The sequence below is a fragment of the Pezoporus flaviventris genome, unplaced genomic scaffold (genome assembly GCF_033815535.1).
Source record: "Pezoporus flaviventris isolate CSIRO_AGI_PZ_B2104156 unplaced genomic scaffold, CSIRO_AGI_Pfla_v1 ptg000079l, whole genome shotgun sequence".
In the NCBI taxonomy this organism is placed as follows: Eukaryota; Metazoa; Chordata; class Aves; order Psittaciformes; family Psittacidae; genus Pezoporus; species Pezoporus flaviventris.
In genome coordinates, this window is record NW_026892627.1 from 3001677 (window position 1) to 3024370 (window position 22694).

Below are 22694 nucleotides of genomic sequence, written 5' to 3' on the forward strand. Positions count from 1 at the left end.
GAATCATAGAATATGCACCAACTACTACCATACATTTGCTCTGGTATAATTCTGAACAGCAGCAATATTTTAAAAATGCATTATCAGTTGAGCTTATCCATATTGCTCCCCCTGTAAACTATTACTTCTTAATTATATCTCTGCATATTCAAGCATGGAGATTATGTTTTTTTACTGATTAAAAATAAAAGCATCCTGTGAATAATTTCATGTGGGCTGTGCTTTCACATAAACTTTTGATCAAGCCAGTGGAACTTGTTTGTGTGATCAGTGCACATGTACCACTTCTTGCTCAAAGAAACTGCAATGTCAGCACTTTCCATTCAAAATGTTTAGGTTTTCGTATCACTGTCAAATGCTCAAGAATTAGCTCAAAAGCTATTTAATTCTCAGTAAAAAACACCCAAACTGTTGATTAGAAAAATACCTGTTTTGAGACACCAAAGACTGAGCAATGAACCACTTTTAATAAGCTGGTAACATTGAGAAACCATTTGTAAAATCAAAACAGGAAAATCCTGAAAATTTATTTTATCCTTCATTTAGCAGATCAAAGTGGTTAGTTTGTTGAAATTTAGTAACTAGGCATGGCACCACACATTAAAAACATTTTTAAAGCAAAAAAGTCATTTAGTTTTGAGCAAGAAAAGAGCTTGACCCACATTAAACCAACAATACCCTCAATATGGAAATAGAATAAATCTACTAGAAACAGCAAAACGACCTCAAGTTTTAAATAACTTTTGAACACAGAAGCAAGAACTCCAAGCATTTGAGCTGATAAGGAACACAACCTAGGACTGCTCTTTTAAGTTGTAAAAAGGACTTCGTGGCTAAATAACAAAGCAATAAATTAATTATTACACAGAACTTCCCAGGGACAACATAGAGGTAGGTTACTTTTTTTTTCCCCTTCTGTCGTTTTCTTTATGCTTCATTCTGCACAGACATTTCTCTTTATCTGGTAAGTGTAGCTTGACAAATTGTGTATGACCACAGAAGCAAAGTTAAGCCCATGCAAGCATTTCTCGGATCAGGAATCTCATTAATTTTATAGCACTTCATATACCCATTTTCACACTTATTTTGTGTGCTACTTTCCCTACTAGCAGGCTGGTTATGGCCACATGTATGATGGAGTTGCTCTAAATAGATAAGATACCATTATCAAGCTGGAACATCCAAGGACAGCCCAACTATTCCTCCCTGACTTTAACTCAGGGACCTAAAGACATTGGCTGTATTTGTGCAATGATCTAGATGCACTCCCCCAGTAGCTACTACTACTTGCATTTTCAGCAGCAGTTTAAAACAGATATTGGAGTACATGAAAAAAGGAAGACGATTCTAGAGTGGTTCCTGTCAACCTTGAATCCATCCCAGAAATTCTGTATCCGAGTATCAACATGGAAACAGGACAATTAAAAGAAGATGAGCACACTCTAGTGGTGCTTAAAATACTTGCTGAATAACTGGTAGTTCCGGAAGGAGTTATTCACAGAAAAGAATCAAATTAAATAGTGGCACTATTTAAAAATACAAATAGCCAATTTATAACCTGGTACCTTACAACTACCTTAAACACAAGATGCAATTAAATGCTCCAACAGATCCCTTTGGGTAAAGAAAAACCAAAGTTCCAATATTTCACAAGTCTAAACAGCACAAAGGGATACTCTCTGTATCACACTGGATTTAAACAAAGTGCATTTCTTCAGACTAGGAAATGTTTCTTAATCACATGTGTGAATAGACTTGGCCTATTTAAAGTACATGTGCATGACAACCGTAATCCTTCCTTAGCTCAACATTCCCCTTTCAAGCCAATTATTACTCCTACTCAGGTAAGGACAAAAATTATACGTCGGGAAAATTAGTCAACAAACATTACACACACCACTTGGGACATCATATATATATATAGATATATATACACACACACTTCTGACTTTATTCTGCTTTTGCACTTTGCCAGTTTCTACCAGGCTTTTATCTTATGTTCTACCAGGCTTTTATCTTATGAGGCCCCCTTCTTCAGGGGCCTCACTGGAGCTCCCTGACAATACTTACACTGTCTATTCCCATGCCCAGTTCTCTATTGTTGCTTATAAATGCTTCAAGCTCATTCATGCCAGAGAAATTCTTGACGAACCAATGAAAGTTGATGATACTTTAGGACTAGGCAGATGCTTGTTTACTTAAGATTAGTCTGGAGCTTCCATTTCAAGTAAACTGACCACTGTAGCTCAACTTTTTAAACAGTTTTTAGGCACTGCACAGTTTTCTTGTGACCAACTTGTTAGTGCAGCCTGCCAAAGAAATACATTCTGTCCAGTTCCTTTCTCTAAAGACTAGTTACTCCAAATGACATTTTTCTGTGGTAAGCAGGAAAAGCACTTCTGATGATTAAGCAAACCTGTTCTGGTCATAATTCTTCCTATTATTTTAGCCCTACTTGGACAAAAACATAAAAATAACTTATTTGCATTCCTTATCTGCCACATTAGATGTACATGAGAGGGAAAGAGTTCTCATTCCTGAAGTTACCTCTGAAAAAAATGCAGAGGGCTAAAGAAATATCTAACCAGTAAAATTAAACATGTTCAAACTACGAAAAAATAATAATAACAAAAAAATCTAAAGTCTGCCACTGAATACTGCCTTTCACACAATTTTCAGGTTATACATTTGAAGAACATTTTTCCTAATGATAAACTACTTGAATAACTGAGCATTCTTTTGAGTATAAGAAGCACATTCTACATTCTGATTTCAGCTTGAAGTATATCACTAAAGGAAGCAAACATTTAATTAAAGAAAAGCTGTCTATGTGCACAATATATTCCCTAAAGTAACTCAACAAACGTCACCAAGCAAGACTAACTGTTTTATTATATTGCATTTTAGAGTTAAGACAGGAACTGCCTAGATAAAATCTTCAGTACTTGTTTCCTACTTTGAATCTTAAAATCCAAGCTTTCCACATTACAAAGTTGAAACCAAGGGCTGCACTATTAAAAAAATCTGTACAAAAAAACAGATTGTTGAACTATCCAGCCTTGCCTAGTTGTAAACTGGGTTATCAAATGTGAACCTGATTTTGCAACTGACTGTACACACAATATACATGCAGTTGTAAGGGGCTTCAGAGCCTTCTGCGCATATTCTGTAATTGTACGGATTCATTCCTGGGTTCAGCTGCAGTACTGGAGGCTAATGGTGGGGTTCAGCTTAAATGCATAAAGCTGAATACAGTAAAGGCATCCATAAGCAAGGCAGGCATTTCAGCTGGTGGTGAGATCTGGGGAGAACACTCAGTCACTGACATACAGAAATCCTGAGCTGCCCTACTTATCGTGCCTGGGTTCAGCTACTACTCCAGGAGTGCAGGGGGTCTTGTAGGTGCTACATCATATTCGCACTCCCTGTCTTGGAGTCCCCAAAGGTGTCTCAAACAGCATTAGATGCCTGCATGCAGTAAAATGAAAAAAGCCCCAGACAAGAGGATTGCAGAAGTCTAGAGCGTTAGAGGATGCTTTAAAGACTTGACAGCAGCCCACGGAAACCTCATTGGTTATCTGGGAGTTCACTCCTGGGCTTGATTCACTTGCCTGACTCTAGAGCAAGATGGTGCCACTTATGACATTACAGGATCATAGAATGGTTTGTGTTGGAAGGGAACATAAATCTCTTCCAGTTCCAAACCCCCTGCCATGGGCAGGGACACCTTCCACTAGACAAGACTGCTCAAAGCCTTGTCCAACCTGGCCTTGACACTGCTAGGGATGGGGCATCCACAACTTATCTGGGCAACCTGTGCCAGTGCCTCACCACCCTCATAGTGAATATCCAAAGTAATGATATCCAAGAAATCTGCATGGGACAGGCCAATAAGACAATGGCCTTTCTCTCCCAGCCAGTTAGGACATACCAGGACCCTAAAATGCCTTTAGATTTCCTACAGGGAGCTGAGGTGAATCTAGCTTACATGGAGACAATTATGGTCAGGTAACTTACTCTGCCTGAATTTCCACCAAACTAACACTTTATAGAGAATTGGGGGGAGAAGGGGAGCAAAGCAGGGAAAATTGAAGAAATATGCATTAAATCTGATTAAAATACATTAAATCACCATCATTCAAAATAATTGTTTGATGAAAGTGCTCTTAAATAGTTCATTTTATTGTTCCCTGTAAATTACAATTTTAGCATCCTACACAACCTTAGATTGTTTTGATGTATGGAGAGAGACAAGGTGTTTATTAAATCTAATTGAATAAGTAGCTGAGCCTACTGAGCATAAAGGAAATAAGATGACTTCTGAATCGAGTGCAGGAGAGAAAAGAAACTTTAGAGCCCTCAAATGAAAGCTTCTTGACTGATGTGACATCATAAAGTTTCCATCTATATTGTTCAGATAAGCTTAAAAATGGAAAATTATGGCAAGAGAACCAAGAGAGAAGTCACCAAGCAGTAAACAATGAACCAATGTTTTTCAAAGAGCTTATTAAGCCACATTTCCAGATTAATGTGTATACTTATCCACTCAGATTTACTATAAGGTAGCCCAACATCCAAAACTTGTTTTGAAGATGACATAAAACAAGCTTTTGACAAAATTTTACCTCTATGGAAAGTCGGAATGGTGGTAACCGTGAAAGACTTCCTCTTAGGTTCCTATTTATTTTCCATTTTTAGGGCATTCTTTAGGAAGAAACCTAAAAATGTCTCTTATCTGAACTTTACCATATCATACTGAAGATCTTTTTCAAGCAAAGAAAAAAAAAAAAAAAAAGATTCTTGAGGACAATTAACTCCTTTACTGAAGACAGGGAAGCGCCATTCATTCTTATCCCCCAAGAAAGATGGCAAAGAAAAAAATAGGTTTTTCTAGTTAGGTAACTAAACTAAAATTTACTTTTGAAAACAGCAGTGTTATTTCCCAAAGTTGTTCTCAGCACAAGCCCAAAGCTATAATTCAGCTCTTTTAGCTGTTAAAGATTAACAGAAGGCAATTTTTACAAGGGATTTACCAGGAGGAATGATCATGTAAAAATACATGCAAGCTTAAAAATACTAATACTGAATCTAGAATACAACTAACTATTGTAACCAGAAGACCCTGACATATCAGACCTGAGTATTTATTGATGGTAGAGTCTCATGTATTTTCTACAATTTAACAAAATACGGCTATATACTGGAATGGATTATTTAATTTTTTTTTAAGGTAATGGAGGAAAAATCTTATTATGAACACATAATTTTATATAGTGTTGGTACCAACACAGTTGGCATATGCACAAGTAAACAGAACTGGGTAGCAACATAGAAGAAAAGCATGTCAGGAACAAATACTCCAAAATTAAACAAAAAAAAAAAACACCCCAGAAATGGAACAAACAAAAATACCAACCCCACAAACAAACAAAACCACCCACAAAACAATAAATAAAACCCTACTCATCCTCCCCCCAAAAAGAAGAGACAACAAAACTCCCAAACTAAATCATAAACTATCATATTTTAATAACTATGTGCAAATCCATACAAACCACCTCTAGATCTTGCTCCCTCCTGCATACAATACTCAACATTGTAATTTGCAGATAACCTGTTAAGATTTGGTTGGTGCATATACAAAGCCAAAGAATGTATTTAATGGACATAAGAACTTACTACCCTAGCTGCATTTTTAGGGTAAAAAGCAATGAACAAGGAACACCCATGTAGTACCAGCTTCTAATCCAAATATGTATCACAAGAAAGTTGTAACTAATGTTTCCTATTATAGCTTACACTGCAGGTACCCACTCAACCCTAGTTAAAGTAAGGCAAATGACATTGTTATAGGTAATTTAGCAATACCATCTTTCTCATGAATAGCGCTTCTCTGTTTAAGAAAAGCTCAACTGTCATATTACATCTACTCACATGAAAAATTGGGAACCATTGGTATGTTTCCCTCGGTTTGCCATTGACAAAAGGAACGCTCTGTCATGTTTGAGAATAAAGTTTTCATCTGTTTGAAGAAAAAATATGTTTGTCAGATTTTCCCTGACAAGGAACATTAGGCTAAGTTTCTTAGTAACTTATGGATGCTACAAGGAGAAATTCTGCTGCTGCTGCTAAAGAAACATGAATAAGTTGAAGAAAAACAAAAATAAAGCTTTAATAAGCACCTCAAAGTTACAGTAGAAGCAGTTATGAGACAGAAAATGTTCTTTCTTAAAGAAAAAGCTTTAGATACAGTGCAAACATTTCTAATGAAAAAACATTTAAAGTCATCAGTACTGTCTTCAATAAACAGTAGACTCCCATAGACTTGGATTTAAATCCAGCATTTTCTGAATAAGAACACTGTTGGCAAATTGACTGAAATCCTAAACCAAGACTAAACATACATGATACTGTTATTTACACAGTATGCACCTCAGGAAGAAAGATCAGGAGAACAAACCATTTCCCCAGTGTGTATCGTTATGAGATAGCCACCTATCCACTCCAAACTGGAAGTCTCAAAATGTCCAAGGGAGAAAAAAATAAATACCTGAATAAGAAACTAAAGAACAAACTGTTCCTGCAACCTAAGTATAAAATCAATTAAGACTAAACTAAACATGTATTTTGCATTCCAGTAAATTAAAGAGGACTTCTGGTTGCACAGCATAATATAAACCCAGATCTTCTGAAGCTCATTTTCAAAGCTAAAAATAGTAATTTGAGTGTACAAAGCCGTTACTTGCAAGATTACACATCATGGTCCTGCATGTTCAGCACTCACCCCCTTTAGAAACTAACCCTACTAACTTTTTAGCAAATGGATCTGTTCAAGACTTTCTTTTGACTAAAGGTTGTAATACTCCAAAACCAAATGATGTCCCTGTAAGACAAACTTAATGGCATGCACTTAACCACGCAGAGCTACTTGAAAAACATACAGAATCCGGGGCTGTTACCCAAATACATGTAATGCTTTTTTTAATGCTTAAATACAACATTAACTACCCATTGGTTTGGGTTGGTTTTTTTTCCAGTAAAGAATTTTATGTCTTTGAATATGTTATAAATTCACCATTTTTCTTCCAACAACAGATTTTGAAAAGAAGTAAATGCACATTTATTTACAAATTCTTTGCAAGTAAAGTAACTTATTTAGCATATAAACAAAGTAAAACTACTTTCAGAAACAAACACCAAGCATACAAACCTTGAATAGGGAAGGGGAGGAAAGGGACATTAACAAAACAAGAAATAATTGTTTAGAGATGGAAATTATGCCAGTATTCTTTTTCAGAATAAGCTACTAACCCTCAGAAAGGTCAGACACAGAACACTTCATTTTTCCAAGCAACAGATATCCATCTACAAACGGACGTATCACTTGGCTATATATTTACTAGGGAGGGTACAAGGGAACAGAGTTTGAATTTGTGTTACTGAGCTTTTGTCTCTTACCTTTTCATTTTGCAAAAGACCACAATCTCTATAAACAAAAGAATATGTTGACAGTTTTAGGCAGGAAGATAGGAGTTTATTCATGAATAAAGTTGCCTAACCTCCATGCTGAAAGTCATGTTTAACAAATAATGTTAGCCTTAATTGTCAGTTAAAGTTAAGTATTACCAAAAAAATTATCTGAAAGTCATGCATATAAAAAGGATTCTCATGCAACATTAGTTTCATGCAAAAAGTGATCTATAAGTATACCTGTCTGCATTAAATACCTTCAGAATCAAGATTTGTTTATCTCAGAACTAAATAAAGAATCTGCAAAGATGTATTTCCTCTTACCTTTGAAATAGCCACCATAAATAGATTCACCTCCTTTTCCATTACCTGTGCATTAAAAAGCATGAATTAAACCTTTTGTTTTGTTTATGAAAAAAAAGTCATACGTAACATTCCACCAGTTTACTGCAAACCAGTACACTCTGGCCAGTTACTAGAATTACTCCTCAACTCAGTCACAGCCACGCATTGTCCTGTTGACACTCGAAATACTGAGAATGAAGATAGCCTTAGTACCTCTGAACACTGGGCTCTAAAGGCCAGTTCTCCAGTCCTCACTGGTATTTGCTAAAGCAACAGCATCCAGCAAAACAACAGCAAGGAGGAAATAATAAAAAATAAAAATGAAACAGACAACAGTAGGTATGAGCAACAATCTTGCCTGGCCCAAAGCCGTTGAAAGGCCACTAGAATGGAAGGGCTAAGAACATAACTAGCAGTTTTAAATGCTCTTCTACTTGACTCTCAAAGCAAGATACTCCTTCACCACACACATTTTATCAGGCAAAAGATTTCAGTAAGTGAAGGAGAAAGACATTTTGGTAAGGACAGGTATTTCAGGGAAGGACAAAATGCTAAAACATTCTGTTGTACACTGCTGTACTGTTGTACATGCTGCAGGGAAGAAAGCAAAGAAACTCCTAGATAATATCCTTTTAGAGATTTTTTTCATTAAACACTTCTAACTTATCTACTATTTTATTTCTAAACTTATTCAAACAGTTATGTCCCAGTATTAATAGGGCATGATTCGTGCCACCTCTACTGCAGGCACGAAAGTGAAAAGCAGTTAAAACTACAGTTTGGACTTGAACTGTTTTAATAATGTAAGTGTTACCAGCCCCTAAACTAAAGGGTTTTTCCTTCTTTAACTTAATACATTTTTCTAAACAAATATTACTTCAAATGAAACATAATTTCAAAAATTGACAAAGAAGTGCTATAATTCACAGCAAATTAAATATTTTTATGGCACTGTAATAATTCCACAGCACTTTCTAAAGTTACATTATAATCACGTAAGTCATAACAAAGTTCCATTTATAGCATTTCAGTTTTAAACATGTATTTTACCTTCGCTGAAGTCCCCACCCTGGATCATGAAGTTTTTAACCACACGATGGAAGGTAGTGCCTTTGTAACACAGCTTCTTTCCAGTTGTTTTGCCAATTCCTTTTTCACCTGCAAGAGGGTTAAATAAAAAGAATCTACAGACTGTCACAAAATAAATTGTAAGGGTTTTCCCTCCCTACTGCTGATGTATATAAGAGCCATCAGAATCGTAGAACTATATAAGACACCACACCTCTACCTGTTGCCTTTTCAACATTCATTAATAGCAGACAGGACCTCTTTACAAGGGGACTCAAGTGAAAATTAGGTTATTTCTTAAAAAAAAAAATTCTAGCCCCTCCCAAGGAAGAGTGTATTTATTAGCAAACCACTTGTGACAATTTATAGAAAATAAAAGTTCATTATAATGATGGGTTAATTACTTTCTGTGGTTATGGCTATACTGTGATGCTAGCTGAAGCTTACACCCGACTCCTTTTCAAACCGTTATATATCTGGATTTGGCACCTGAATCCTTGGACAGAAATTTGAGGTCAGAACAGGCTTCAAATCAGCTTCAATACAGTCCAGTCATGGAAAAATGGGACTGAGCTACTCCAAGCATGCTTCAGATCTTTACCAGTTCATGAACAGTGTTGGGCCACCCACTAATGCCAATTTACCCAGCACTGACCCTCACCATCTCAGTATGAAAATTGAGACTTTCATTTCTGAAAAGAGTGACAGAACAGGGGAACAGAATTGTTTATACAAGATCAGTTCCAGGGTGAACTGAATGTTAATTGTAACGGGGATTGGAGAGGAGGGCAACAACCGAAAACCAAAAAATTCCTCAAATCCTGTACTGTTACCGGGGTCACTCTTATGCAGCAGCAGAAGGCACACCAGGCCATAGTAACCTGTTAATTCTTTCTGAGCCTTGTATTTTTTAAGGAATGACAGCCAGTGGACTCCTGCTGCAGCTGTAGCTCAAGCCTAGTGGTGATTTTTGAGAAAGTTTCATTAACAGTTCTTCCAAAATTCAGGAGAAAAACTTCACTGGGCATGTGGATGAGGGTACTGCGACTGGCAGGGCAGAGGTCCTGCTAGTAGGTTCATGAGGGATTTATACTGACCCAGTCAAGGAACAAACAAGAGACACTGACTTCAGATTCCAGAAAGTGGAGAGCTGGCAGAACACTGTGATTAAGGGCATTAGGTATATTATACCCCATACAACAGCTAAAATCCCATGTAAACCATAGTTCAGGAGATAGTCTGTAATGAGAAAGGACAAATAACCTAATTTTCTGTTTCATCCCACCACTAATTATGAAAAAGACATTTGACACTCTATCAGAGGACATTTAACCTGTATGTTCTGTACCATGTAGTTCACTCAGAAATGTTCCTGTACTTGTTACCTAGAACCAACACTCTCCTTTTGCAATCTCTTGCTCCTCCACACAAAATTAACTCCTGGCCAAATCACACCGAATTTGCCATTCTAAATAGCCAACTGCTGCCAGGATGAGGGCAAAGAGAGTGACACAAAACCCACTCACGGCATTGTACTTGTAGAACCCTCTTCTTGGAGAATATAATGTATTTTCCATTACCCTGACTCTCCATACCCATGGCTCTCACCAGTTATCTTCATTTGATATTATGAGAAAGGAAGCTCCTGACAAAGTGCCAAAGAGCAGATGGGCTTGGGCCTGTGCTTGTTCAATAGGTGGACTGACGGAAGGACCTGAAAATGACAGTTTGCAAGCCCAGATGTTTTAATTTAAATGCAAGGAGCCTCTCACTGTCAAGGCAGACAGCATTTTTTCACAGGAGCCAGGTCTATTTCTGACAACGTCAGGCTGCAGGAAGGCTGCCCGAATCACCCCATCCTCCATCTGTCTCCGACAAAAACATCCTGGCTTGCTTCACATAGATTATGGAGGGAGCAGCAGGCAGGATGATGGGCACAGCATTTTAAATACTGGTCTTTCTCTCATGCCATATCCCTCTACCTTGAGACAAATGAAACCACCATTTGTGTGGTTTCACAAAATGCATGCCCACCACACAATGGATGGACACAGCTCAAGTTGCTACAAGGTCCATATCTCAAGAGTAGACCTCCTAACTTTGCTTACTTTACAATATTCTTCCAATTAAAGACAAGCTGCAACTGAAGACATCAATGAAACTTGTACAGCCAGCTGCAGAAGAGAACTGAAACAGGGATCCAGTACAAAGAACTCAGACTTTTTTGCTTTAAAAACTTGTTCTGCCTGTTTGTTTTGTTCCTCATTATCTCCAACACCTTTCCCTTCCTTTACCTCCACCTAACATTATTCTAGCAAAGTTGCTGTCAGGATTTAAACAATTCTTTGGAGCTACAGAACATGAGGCTCAGACATTATGCTATCCAGTCTAATACTGCATTTAATTTTTTATCTTTTGTACTCTATTCTGAATAAGATAAACTTCAAATGAGCTCCCATTTTTGTATGAGAGCTGTACCATTCTTGCCCATTTTTAGTCTATCTCTAGGTATCTCTAAGAGGAAAAAAAATAATCTGAGAGTAGAATAAAAAGAGGAAGCACCACAGAAAGACCTCAAAAAAATGAGGTACATACTGCACCTTCCACAGTTCATAGTGTTATGAAGCTATTCTGAATCTTCAGAGATTATCTAGAACACATCACATTCTGGGATTTGAGCTCTGACAAGATTAGCTTTAAGAAGTTAATACATAAGGATATCAACAAATTTATTTCACATAACCAGATAGCTAAAAGCTGCTGCTCACTAGAGCCAGATGTTAAAATGCTGCCTGGAAAGTCTTGCTGGAGTCTTTGAAGGAATTGGAAAAGAGTTACTTCATGTTAAAAGGGAGAGGCTTCACTGGTATAGTTAGTTCAAGATATATTGTAAATCACTGAGCACCCAGTTATAAAAGACCAGGAGAGCACCAACAGACACTTATGCGAAGAATGTATTTTGAAACACACACCAATTCCTGTAATAATCCAATCAAGATTAATCTGCAGTTTACAGCTGAAAAATCTCTGAGGAACAGCGCAGACCAAAAAACCCCACCAAATCCTTGCTAATAGTACTCTTTTTGAAAAAGCTAAGTCCTGCTTAATTTAAAAAAAAAACAAAAAACCAAAACTCAAAACAAAACAAAAACCAAAACCCCCAAAAACCAAAACCACCCTTAAAAAATGGACTGGAAGGTGCTACATTATACCCAGACATTCTTTTTTAAGTGCTGCACCTTTGATTTCACAGATCTCCAACCAAACAATGCCAGTATTTCTATGGGGCCATCATATTCCCTTTTAGTCCTTCATTAGCTAAAAATGAAGAAGTTTTCTCAGATTTAAAAGATGGTTCTTTCCTCTGATCTCTGCAGCACTTCTATGAACCTGAAATATACTCAAAGTTTTATTATAGATAAGTAACATTTTATATAAGAAAAAGTTTCAATATATTCAGCTTTATGTAGTGTCCCAAGTCAAACATCACTATCATACTGTGCAGTGACATTAATATTAAATATGTCTCCTGACAAATCCTAGCACCCTGATAATCCTACATTTGTGTAACTTCAGTGACCTCTTGTTAGTCTCAGCCTTGTCAATCACTTCTACCTAAAGGAGTCCCACATTAGGGACCAGAAGTTTTTGTTCCATAAATTCAGTTAGCATTCTCTAATCATGTATTATTGCCACTATCCTAACTCAGACAGTTACAGAATACCACACTATTTCCTGCTATGCATTATTCAAACATTCTTCAGGTCTAACAAGTCTCAGCTTTGTTTTCCCCAGGAAAACAAAGATCAGCACTATTATTATGCTGTGGATTATACTTGCATAACAAATAATAATTCTAAGAAATAGAAATCTTAAATATGAGCATGCTACTTACCCGAGCACAAGCAAAGGAAGTTTTTACAAGTCTTCGGACATATGTCTGAGAAGAGTTGAAACATAATTCGACCAACTAAAAGGTTAAAAAAAAAAAATTAAGAGTTTTATAACTTATAATAAAACTTCACATAAATAAGCATATTTTGAAAAAAAAATTTTCCCATAAATTTTTTTATCAATTTTTTATTATTTTTATCAATACATTTATTTTATCAACCAGAAAACATCTCAAATATGCATACATTAAAACAAGCAGCAGGAAAGAACAACACCATAACAAAAAAATGAAGACTGATATCATTACATCTAATTTTATTTAAAATCCTAATTATTCCATTTTGATTTGAAAGACAAACTTACTTATTAAAATTTTTTATCCTGCCGATTCCTGTTTTGAAAACATGTGCCATAAATACAGGTCCTCAGAGAGCTGGAGTAATTCCCCTGCTCCCGTGTACTATATTTATACAAGTAAATTAATAGTAACATTATCACAGCTTCCTCTGTGGCAGTTACCTAAAAAGCCCAACTGACTTAGTCCCATACTGTGTTAAGGACTAGAGATACATCAGCACTCTTCTCCCAAAATCGTCTAGTTTAACAACAAACGAACAAAAAAGATGAACCAAAATACAAAAGGCAGGCAAAACGCCAACAACAATTTTAGCATTTACATTCCACTTGCCAGGTACTATGAGCCACATACTACCTTCTGCCTATGCAAAGTGGGCAGACTAATTCTCTCAGTCCAGCTACCCCCATGCTACTGGTGGTAGTTATGCTACGTACCTTCCAAGACAATTAAGTACTGCTGAAGAGTGCTTTCATATATACTGGGTTAGAACTGATTCACATTTTCTTTTATATTCCAAGATACTGGGGTGTATGTTGCTAAAGAAAAATACCCACAAAACCCACATGAAAGCTTCAAAAAATATACAATTAGCAAATAGGAAGCTGCTAAATAAGTCATAAATAAGCCACACTGTCAACCAGCATTACAAGGAGACCAGAAATAATCTGTTAATGAGCACTACACTCTAGTGGCGTGCACTGGTAAGACTTCAAAGATTTTTTTATTTTCCTTCTGTCCTGGGTTCAGCAGTAGCAGTCATTTTTCTCCTTCTTAGTAGCTGGTGCAGTGCTGTGTTTTTGACTTTCAGCCTGGGAACAACGCTGATAACACCGATGGTTTTAGTTGCTGCTAAGTAATGTTTACTCTTACGAAGGACTTTTTCAGTCTCATGCTCTGCCAGGGAGGAGGGGAAGCCAGGAGGAAGCAGAGACAGGACACCTGACCCAAACTAGCCAAAGGGGTATCCCATACCACAGCATGTCATGCCCAGCATATAAACTGGTGGGAGCTACCCAGAAGGGCTAGATCACTGCTTGGTAGGGCTGGGTGAGCAGCTGTATTCTCTCCCTTTGTTATTTCCGTTATCATTATTATGGCAGCAGTGATTTGTATTATACCTTAGTTACTGGACTGTTCTGATATCAACCCCCAGGAGTTACATTCTATCGATTCTCCTCCCCATCCCTTCTGGAGCAGGGGGAGGAAGAGGGGGGGCAGTGAGCAAGCGGCTGTGTGGTTCTGAATTACTGGCTGGGCTTAAACCACGATGCCTTCCACACCCAAAAAAAAAAGAAGTTCAAATGCCTTTTATTCAATATTTTGTCATTAAGAAAAATTCTGAGAAGCTCCTAAGAAATTGCATTCAATTTTAAGCCTTTGTCCAAACATACGTAATTGCCAACAAGGTGAACTGTTGGTTAAAAAGGGGGAGAAACAAAATAATACCACCTGTATTTTGTAGTCTTGGATATAAATTCAAGATGCCTTCAGCTGATGAAATGTCTGCATTTCATAGGATTATAAAACAGTTTGGGTTGGAAGGGACCTTAAAGCTCATCCAGTTCCAACCCCCTGCCACAGGCAGGGACACCTTCCACTAGACCAGGTTGCTGCAAGCCACATCGAACCTGACCTTGAACACTGCCAGGGATAGGGCAGCCACAGCTTCTCTGGGCAACCTGTGCCAGGGCCTCACCACCCTCACAGGGAAGAACTTCCTAGTATCCAATCTAAATTTACCCTCTTTCAGCTTAAGGCCATTCCCCCTTGTCGTCTCACTACATGTACTTGTAAGAAGTCCACTAACTACAGTAAGAAGGTTCTCTGAATTTTCTCATTACAGTAGGAAAATCTAAAGAAAATGGTGAGGAACGGTCTCCAAAGAATGAAGAAACTGCAAATATTCAAAGACCTCACATTAAACAGTGGTAGCTGTAACAACCAGTATGAAAAAGCAGCTATTCTCAAGTGAAGAAATAATGATAACCTATGCAGATTGAAGACTCATGCAGAGAACACAATGGAGTAGACAGTTTAGTAAGAGTTATCAATTTTCACTAAAAGCACAGTCATTCAGAAGAACAGAAGGCCCATTCCCCCTCTTGCAAAAGCGCTGAACAGTGACTAAATACTTTAAAAAGCCACATATACATTTTCTCTTGCATTCACTGTGTGAAATAATATATGCACTTTGCAAAGAAAAGGTCATCACTATCCCCATTATACCAAGAGTAGAGAAATAGAGACGAGCTGCCCTCAGACATAAACTGCAGAAGCCTCTGGCTTGCAAGTTCCTGTCCTACATACAAACCCCACCATATCTAGCACGTGAAGCAGCAAACACCACCACTTCTGTTTTCTGGTTGAAGAATGTCATTTGAAGCTCTTGAAGATGCTAAGGCAGAAGGTGGGAAAAAACATTCATAACTAAGGTGTCATGATTTCAACAGCATCTTAAGCTCATGCTTTGTCAATAATAGCATCTGGTAGCTTCTCCTGCCTTTCAACTCCAACAAACTGCTTGTAATGCACATATCCACAACCAAAAGACTAAAACCAGTTTAAAAGACAAGGACCTCCATATAACCTAAAGTACTGCTTACCCAGTTTACCTGGCTATATAAAATAGTGCCATGTGCTTACAAGACACAAACCACATACTGTGTGTCCATCTGCTGCGTTGCTACCTGTATGTTACCTAAGCTGCATCAATACCATTATCACTGAAAGCTTTTCCACTGACAGTCAATTAAATGTGCCAGAGAAAGATCAAACACATTTTCACACCTTGATCTGACAAATACATATGAAACAGCAGCTGTTAATTAAAAAAAAAAAATCTGCATAAAAGTTATGCTTAGAACTTACAAATCTTTCTCATCTCTCAAACAAAAAAATAACAGGAAACATCTAATTTTAAACTTGGAGCTGAGGTAGGTGCTGACATAACACAGATAAAGCATTTGAGATGCTATTCATTTTCTCAGATTTAGACACCTCTTATCTCAAATGATCCACCTACACTGTATAGAGGAAATTAACAAAAGATTAAGTTATCCCATTAGGGAACAAACTTTCCAGGACTAACAACAAGACAACAAGCAAACAAACAAATTGCTAAGAAGAGGTATTCAAGTAGGTGAAGTTTGCTTACAACCTACCCTGACTCTTCGGTTGGTCTTGGCCAAGAGATGAACCTGCAGAGATGCCTCACTATAAATTAAAACTAAAAAATTAGGATTATATTTTTAACAATGAAACTCTCATCTAACATGAGATGTAAATGTTCCAGTACCACAAGAAAGTTACACAAACTCTTAAATCTTGATTTTAACACATCAACAGGCAGGACATTTATGTAATTTTAGTGTATTCTCAATAGAAGACTGAATCTCACCACCTCACAGCTATGATGATGTGCTTGCCTATAGTACAGTGTAGATTTTAAAGTACGTTACTGTACTTCTTGAGATAGCCAACACCATAGGAATTTATCCAGTCATAACGTAACATCTGCCTATTATTTATAAGACAATACTTTGATAAAACATTCTTATTTGTTAGAAAACTTTTGACTTTTTAAACAATATTTTTGATAGAAATTAAAGTGATGAAAGAGTATTTACCTTACTGGTAACTACATACAGTAAGTGATGTATATATAAAGTCAAAGATGTTTTCAAGTTTGGTTTCACAAAGTGCTGTACACAGCTAATAAGCTTATAGAAACCTGAAAGCATTACAATCAGAAATAATCCAGTTCCAGGACTATTTTCAAATCAAAAGATGAGAGGTTTTTTTCTTGTGTTTTTGAACACATGATCAATTTTTCAGCTGAGGAAGAACTAGTACTTGATTCAAATTAAGTGGTAAAAATTAAGGGTAGGAATGTCCATGCTATATTGTGCTGAGGGCTTCTGCTGGCAAAGTCTAATAAAATCAGTGAATTAAAATGTTTATTCAGTGATTTCCTCCAGTTTAGCTGCTCAACTTTTCTGAAACAACCTCAGGAGCCATGTAGTACAAACTGTTTTGCTAGATGTTATGTTTAGACCATAAAGGTGTCAATTTCAGACAGACATTCCCAAAATAAATCTAGCTATTCAAAAATATATTGGGTTTGACTTTTCCCAGTTTCCCAGAGCAAGCCAAGTACACAGTCACTGAAGCATTTTTTTTTCAGTATATCAACAGGAATATCCTGCTGAAGAGGAAAGCAGGGATTACAACCATTAAAACAGCAACGCACATCCCCTACAGGCTGACTCCAGGATGCCTGTCAGAGGCCAAAAAGCTTAGACAGATCTGCCTGAAAGTTTAAATAACAGCTCACTAAAAAGAATGTATTTTAACGTTATTGATATATTTATCCCTAAATTTGTCAGCACTAAGTCATATAAACTTTAAAAGACTGCGTCAAAGTAGAAATGTAGCTACAGTTTTCAGAAAAATACAAACTTACTGTGGAAAAGGAACAGATTGTAAACACCAGGTAAAACAATGGATGTCACAGTTGCCCTGAGCAGGCATCTATGCCTTGACACATTAATACTTGGTTAATGCTTCCTTACCCCACTTTACACTCTTTTCAAGGAAAGCCTCCATAAACTTACTTCCCCAGCTCTCTACTAAGCCCAGTCTTCCATAAGTACTACCTGAAGCTCCTCCATTACAGAACTCTGTGGTCTCCACTAAAGCAAACATATTTCAGTACTGCATACAACAAAAATTTACTATCTTACTATATTTCACAGAGATATGCAAGTGAAAGACTGCACTTTTTCTTCTCCTAGCAAAAGAGGCTCATCAGTTAGATCTTCCACTTACTAATCCAATTTGTTCTACACTTCAAAGTAAGTCTTCAGGGTATTTCATTCTGCACTGACAACAATTTTATATGATGACTGGATTACAGTTTTTATTAAACCAGTTCCCTCCGAATCTACACCTTAGCTCCCTTATAGGCCCTGACAGGGGTACCCCATACAGAGTGCCCCATTGGCTCCTGCTGTACTACACCTAACTGGATTGACAACTGTTTCATGGACAAAGTGCTGATCTGTTTTCTGCCAATATACAACTTTTTGCCTTCAAAGGCCTGAAGGTTAATGAGAAGCCAGTTAAGAACAGTTTCTGTCTCCAGGAAGGGTAACAAAATCCCCATAAAGCATCCCTGGTTCTATTAATGCAAGCACAGTACTACAACTTTTGCAGTGGAGCTTATTTCACATAAATTCATAGCAGCAGCAGCTGAAATTCCAAAATATACCAGACTTTTGCCTGAATTGACTAGAAGGAGAGAAGTAATAGAACAGCAGATTGACTGATAAGGGAAGGGGCATACCAAAGGAAGGAAACTGAAACAGAATGAAAAAGTGAGGAAAGGGTTAAACAATAACAAAGGACAGCGGGAGGGGAGGTAATAAACCAAGATGAAAAGGAAAATTCTTCCAAGAATAAGAATGAAAAAAGCAAAAATGAATAAATAATATATTTCATGATGTATAAATCTAGCTGGGGAAGGGTGGGAGGGGAAATGTGTGAAAAAAAAAGAATCTTGGATGGCCACAAGAAATGCTACAGCAGCAGACTCAGACTATGTATGCGATATCCTAGTCAGGCATCTGTTCTAATTATCACAGTATCTGAAAGACTGAAGCTCCACACAGATTTTTGCATCAGAGATTAGAGATAGAATTATTTAAATTGGCATCTGCTGCCATCCCAAGATTCTTGGAATACTGTAAGGTAGTTTACTCCTATGTGCACCCTGTATGCAGCCACATCCATTGGTATGGGGGCCCAAGAGGAGGGAGAGGTGCTGTTGGTGTTAGTATCAAGATAAACACTTATTTCTGATTTATTCTCCCTTTGCTCTTCAAAAGCTATGAACCATAATGTGCATTCATAAAAAATGCTTAACAGGCAACTTATTAAAAACAGCCTAAATTTAGACTTAAAAACACAGACGCAAAGCCTTCAAAATTTGCCCCACTGTTGGGGGAACATTTTTGGACACCCAACTACGCTGTTAAACATAACATGGTTGTGTGTTCTGCAGGTGAAGAGATGTCTCCAATATGTTAAGAGGCATGTTTGCTTATTCTCTGAATTTTGTGGGGAGATATTAGTTCAGCTGTTCAGTGTAGACAGGGTGGGGGGTATGTCTTATCTCTTGGCTAGCGACAAGATGTAGGACTGATCTTTTGCCCAGTTCTTTCTCCCTACATCTAATAAAAATGAGCCAGCAGATCAGCTTATTGTATTAAAGTCAAATAAACAAAGCCTTAACTTCAAAATCTGCTGGCAGTTTAAAAGTTAAAATGAATACCTCACTAGTATCAGCAGGGAGAGTACATCTCACAGTTAGTGCTTCATGTCATCTGGAAGCACTGCTTTATCATTCCCACTTGATTCAGCTTTTGAAGGTCATCTTACAGCTAGAAGAGCAATGTTTAAGCTTTTTAAATATAACCTTAAATCCTGAGGCATAGTTGCATAGTGAATTCATAAACAGACACCAGAATAAAGTAGCATAACCAGATTACACCTAAGTCCCATACCAATATTTTACAAATTGGCACATTTTCCTGCAAAAATACAAGCCATTAGTCAGGTGCAATGAAACCAGCACGGCTCTGAATTTGATATACACTTTTGAGATCCCTGTTACTTTAAAGGGACAATAAACACTGACAGCCACAAATACAGCCAAAGCCCTCTGTCTACTTCAGGTAACCAAAGCTCTGCACCACCAAGAACACTAACACTGCAATTCCTCTCTGACACCGCTATCAGTCATCAAACCCAAACAGATGTGAGGAAAAACAAGGTAATGTGCTTTCACTCATGATGCACAGCAGAAGGCTGAGGAGACAAGGCAGTCAACAAGGGATATAATGAAAGAGCAGGAACACATACATAAACAGCAGAAGAGTACAGTACAGGGAGAGATTCTTCAGATGGAGAGTCAAAACAAAAAACCCCTAACAATGATTACAAGCAAATGAGATGAATAATGAGTTGTCTTTGCTATAAAGCAATGCCATTAAACTATCATTCCTAAACTGGAAACCTACCCAACGTAAAACCTTTTTAGTAGTCTTATTCATAGTAAAACTAAATTTAAAGACATAGAAAATGTTAAAAGTCCATTTACATTAACTTTTTTCTCCTCAATAAAAGTATTCAGAAAAGGCACATTTAAATAACTCAAACAGGAGTGACACCAGCAACAGATTTATAGATATGCACTATCTGAAGGCTGAATTCAGAATTCACTGAAGCTTGAATTGAATCTGTCTTTTGAAATGAAAAAGCAAGTTAAATGGGTTACAGTTATATTTGAAAGCAACTGAAATTTGAAGTGCAAAGATACAAACTTATTTCAAAGGCTTTCAGAGAAACACTGAAGCAAAAACTGAAAGTGAAAGCATAATGAAGCCATCACATTCCTTAATTTTTCTGAGAGATAGACAGCAGCAATATAAAGCATTTTATGCGAGGCAACTCGGATGCATTAACAAATTCATGTTCAAAGCCATGGGTAAATAAATCTCCACAACCATTTTTACAGAGGGCGGAAAACAGAAGAGGGAATCAAGTACCTATTCCGGGATTAAAACTCACAGTCTGCCCCTAACAGGCAGATTACACTTCCCATAGGGAAAATATGAGTTAAGAGATGGATTTGTTTTAATTATGTTTCTTTTTTGAAGCGGCCACCTGATGAGACATTCTCTGCTTCTACAATCCCATGGTCAATTCCTTATTTACACTCACAAGACTCATTTTAAGCAGGAGGAGGAAAGATTTTTTGCCAGCTGACCTCCTGAGGTCCCTTTCCGATTTTAATTACCATATGATTAAAATTACTTCTCCGAGTACCTTTCCAGTTTCCTCACGACTTGCCCCAGTTTTCCGTAGTTTACAGAACTGTAAAGGTACAATAAACAACCAGGCAGCACTTCTAATAAAGGATGCTCCTTATCTTGAAAATGGTGTTAGCCTCACAGAGCCTCTCACGTATGAGACTAAAAATGTGTCTTAAGAGAATAAAAAAACATCCAACACACTGGTAAACATCAAAAGTTACTAAAACTAACTCAGAAATAAGATCAATGGGCAAACTCATTGATAACGGCTCGAGTGCATTAGGGAGGCAAAAATGTGGTAAAACCCATCCCAAACACGACACTTCAGACAAGACTCGTGCCAGAGACACTGGCCTTACCTGGCTCCCGGTTGATCTCTATCTCGAAGAAGCACTGAGGCCGGTCCTGCACCCCCATGGCCGCGGGCAGCCCTGCAGCCCCTCGGCCTCGCCACCTGGACACAAAGAGGAGCCGCGCTGGGAGCCAAGCCCGCCCCGCCGAGGGGTAGCATTACACGGCCGCAGCGCTGCCAGAAACTCCGGGAGACACCTTCCCCTCCCACTCCCCCTTCAGCCGCCGGCAGCGGGGCCGCCGGAGAGCGAGGGCAGGCGGCAGGGCACCGGGAGGAGGCCGGCGGGGGGAAACCACGCCGAGGGGAATTTCCTCCTCTCACAAACATGGGGGAGGTGAACAGGGAGAGGGGGGCACAGCCCCGTTCAGCGCTGCCTGCCCTACCTATCTCCTCCCCCGGGAAGGGGTGCGGCGGCCGCGGCCTTACCTGGCAGCTCCGGCGCTTTGTTCGCTCTCCGCGCCGCACGCCCCGCTCAGCGCCCCCGCCCTCCGCCCCGCTGCCAGGAAGCGCCGCCGGCCCCCAGCGCCATTAGCCGACGGGCTCCACGGCCCGTCCGTCCGCCCCGCCCCGGTACGGCGCAGCACAGCGCGGCCCCGCCTCCAGCTGCTACGGCCCGCCCCTCCCCGCCCCCGCCGCGGTTTCCCGCCGCCTGCTGTGAGGGAACGGGGGCGCGGTGATGGTGGGGTCGGGCGCCCAGTCTCAGGGCTGGGGGCACCGCTCCCTCCTGAGGGGCGAACCTGCCGTGTCTCCTTTCGTGGCCGGGGGATAGGCACGGTGTGAGGAGTTTACAGCGTTAATAAAATCGTGATCCCCGTGGCGAGCGTCCCTCCTCACTGCCCTGACCCCGAGCTGTCATGACCGTGCAGGACGCTGGAGCTAAGCGACCATCTCGCACACGGTGCTTCACCTTTCTAATTTGAGAAGTCTGGGTGGATTTACAGAAATACCGCCCTCTGAAGGGAAAATCTTTTTGAAAGCACAAAAAAAAAAAAAAAAGCCCAACCAAAAACTTCGGAGATTCTGTATGAGGGAGTGTTCGCCTTGATGCATGTGTCAGGGCTGTGGTAGGATCGCTCTGGTTTTCTGGCATAAAAACAAGGCTGGCCTGGGGTGATCCCGTCCTTTGCTGAGCCTTAGCTCTGCATAAACTTACAGAGCCTTGCCTTTGGAACTCAAGAAGTGTTTGGAAGCATTCAAGGCCAGGCTGGATGGGGCTTGGAGCAACCTGGTCTAGTGGAAGGTATCCCTGTCCATGGCAGAGGGGTGGAACTGGTTGAGCTTTAAGGTCCTTTACAAACCATTTTGTGATTCTATTCCACAATTCCAGCAATAA

At 38.8% G+C, this 22694-nt stretch overlaps 1 protein-coding gene across 8 annotated transcripts in view; it reads right to left on the minus strand.

Moving 5' to 3' along the window:
- The window catches only part of NKTR (natural killer cell triggering receptor), a 42027-nt gene extending 20109 nt beyond the window's left edge, over positions 1–21918 (minus strand). For 6 of the 8 annotated variants that reach the window (XR_009747058.1, XM_061474428.1, XM_061474427.1 and 3 more), the window contains exons 1-6: positions 21788–21918; positions 21369–21463; positions 12779–12853; positions 8866–8973; positions 7795–7839; positions 5935–6022 (exon numbers count right to left, since the gene is read on the minus strand). Coding sequence is in view for 7 of the 8 variants with exons in the window: in XM_061474428.1 (XP_061330412.1) it covers positions 5935–6022; positions 7795–7839; positions 8866–8973; positions 12779–12853; positions 21369–21426 (374 nt within the window). In the remaining variant the exon portion in view is untranslated. Of the gene's footprint in view, positions 1–5934; positions 6023–7458; positions 7487–7794; positions 7840–8865; positions 8974–12778; positions 12854–21368; positions 21464–21787 lie in introns of those variants that run through there. The other 2 variants (XM_061474429.1, XM_061474430.1) reach the window with 2 other exon arrangements.
- Positions 21919–22694: the final 776 nt, after the last annotated feature.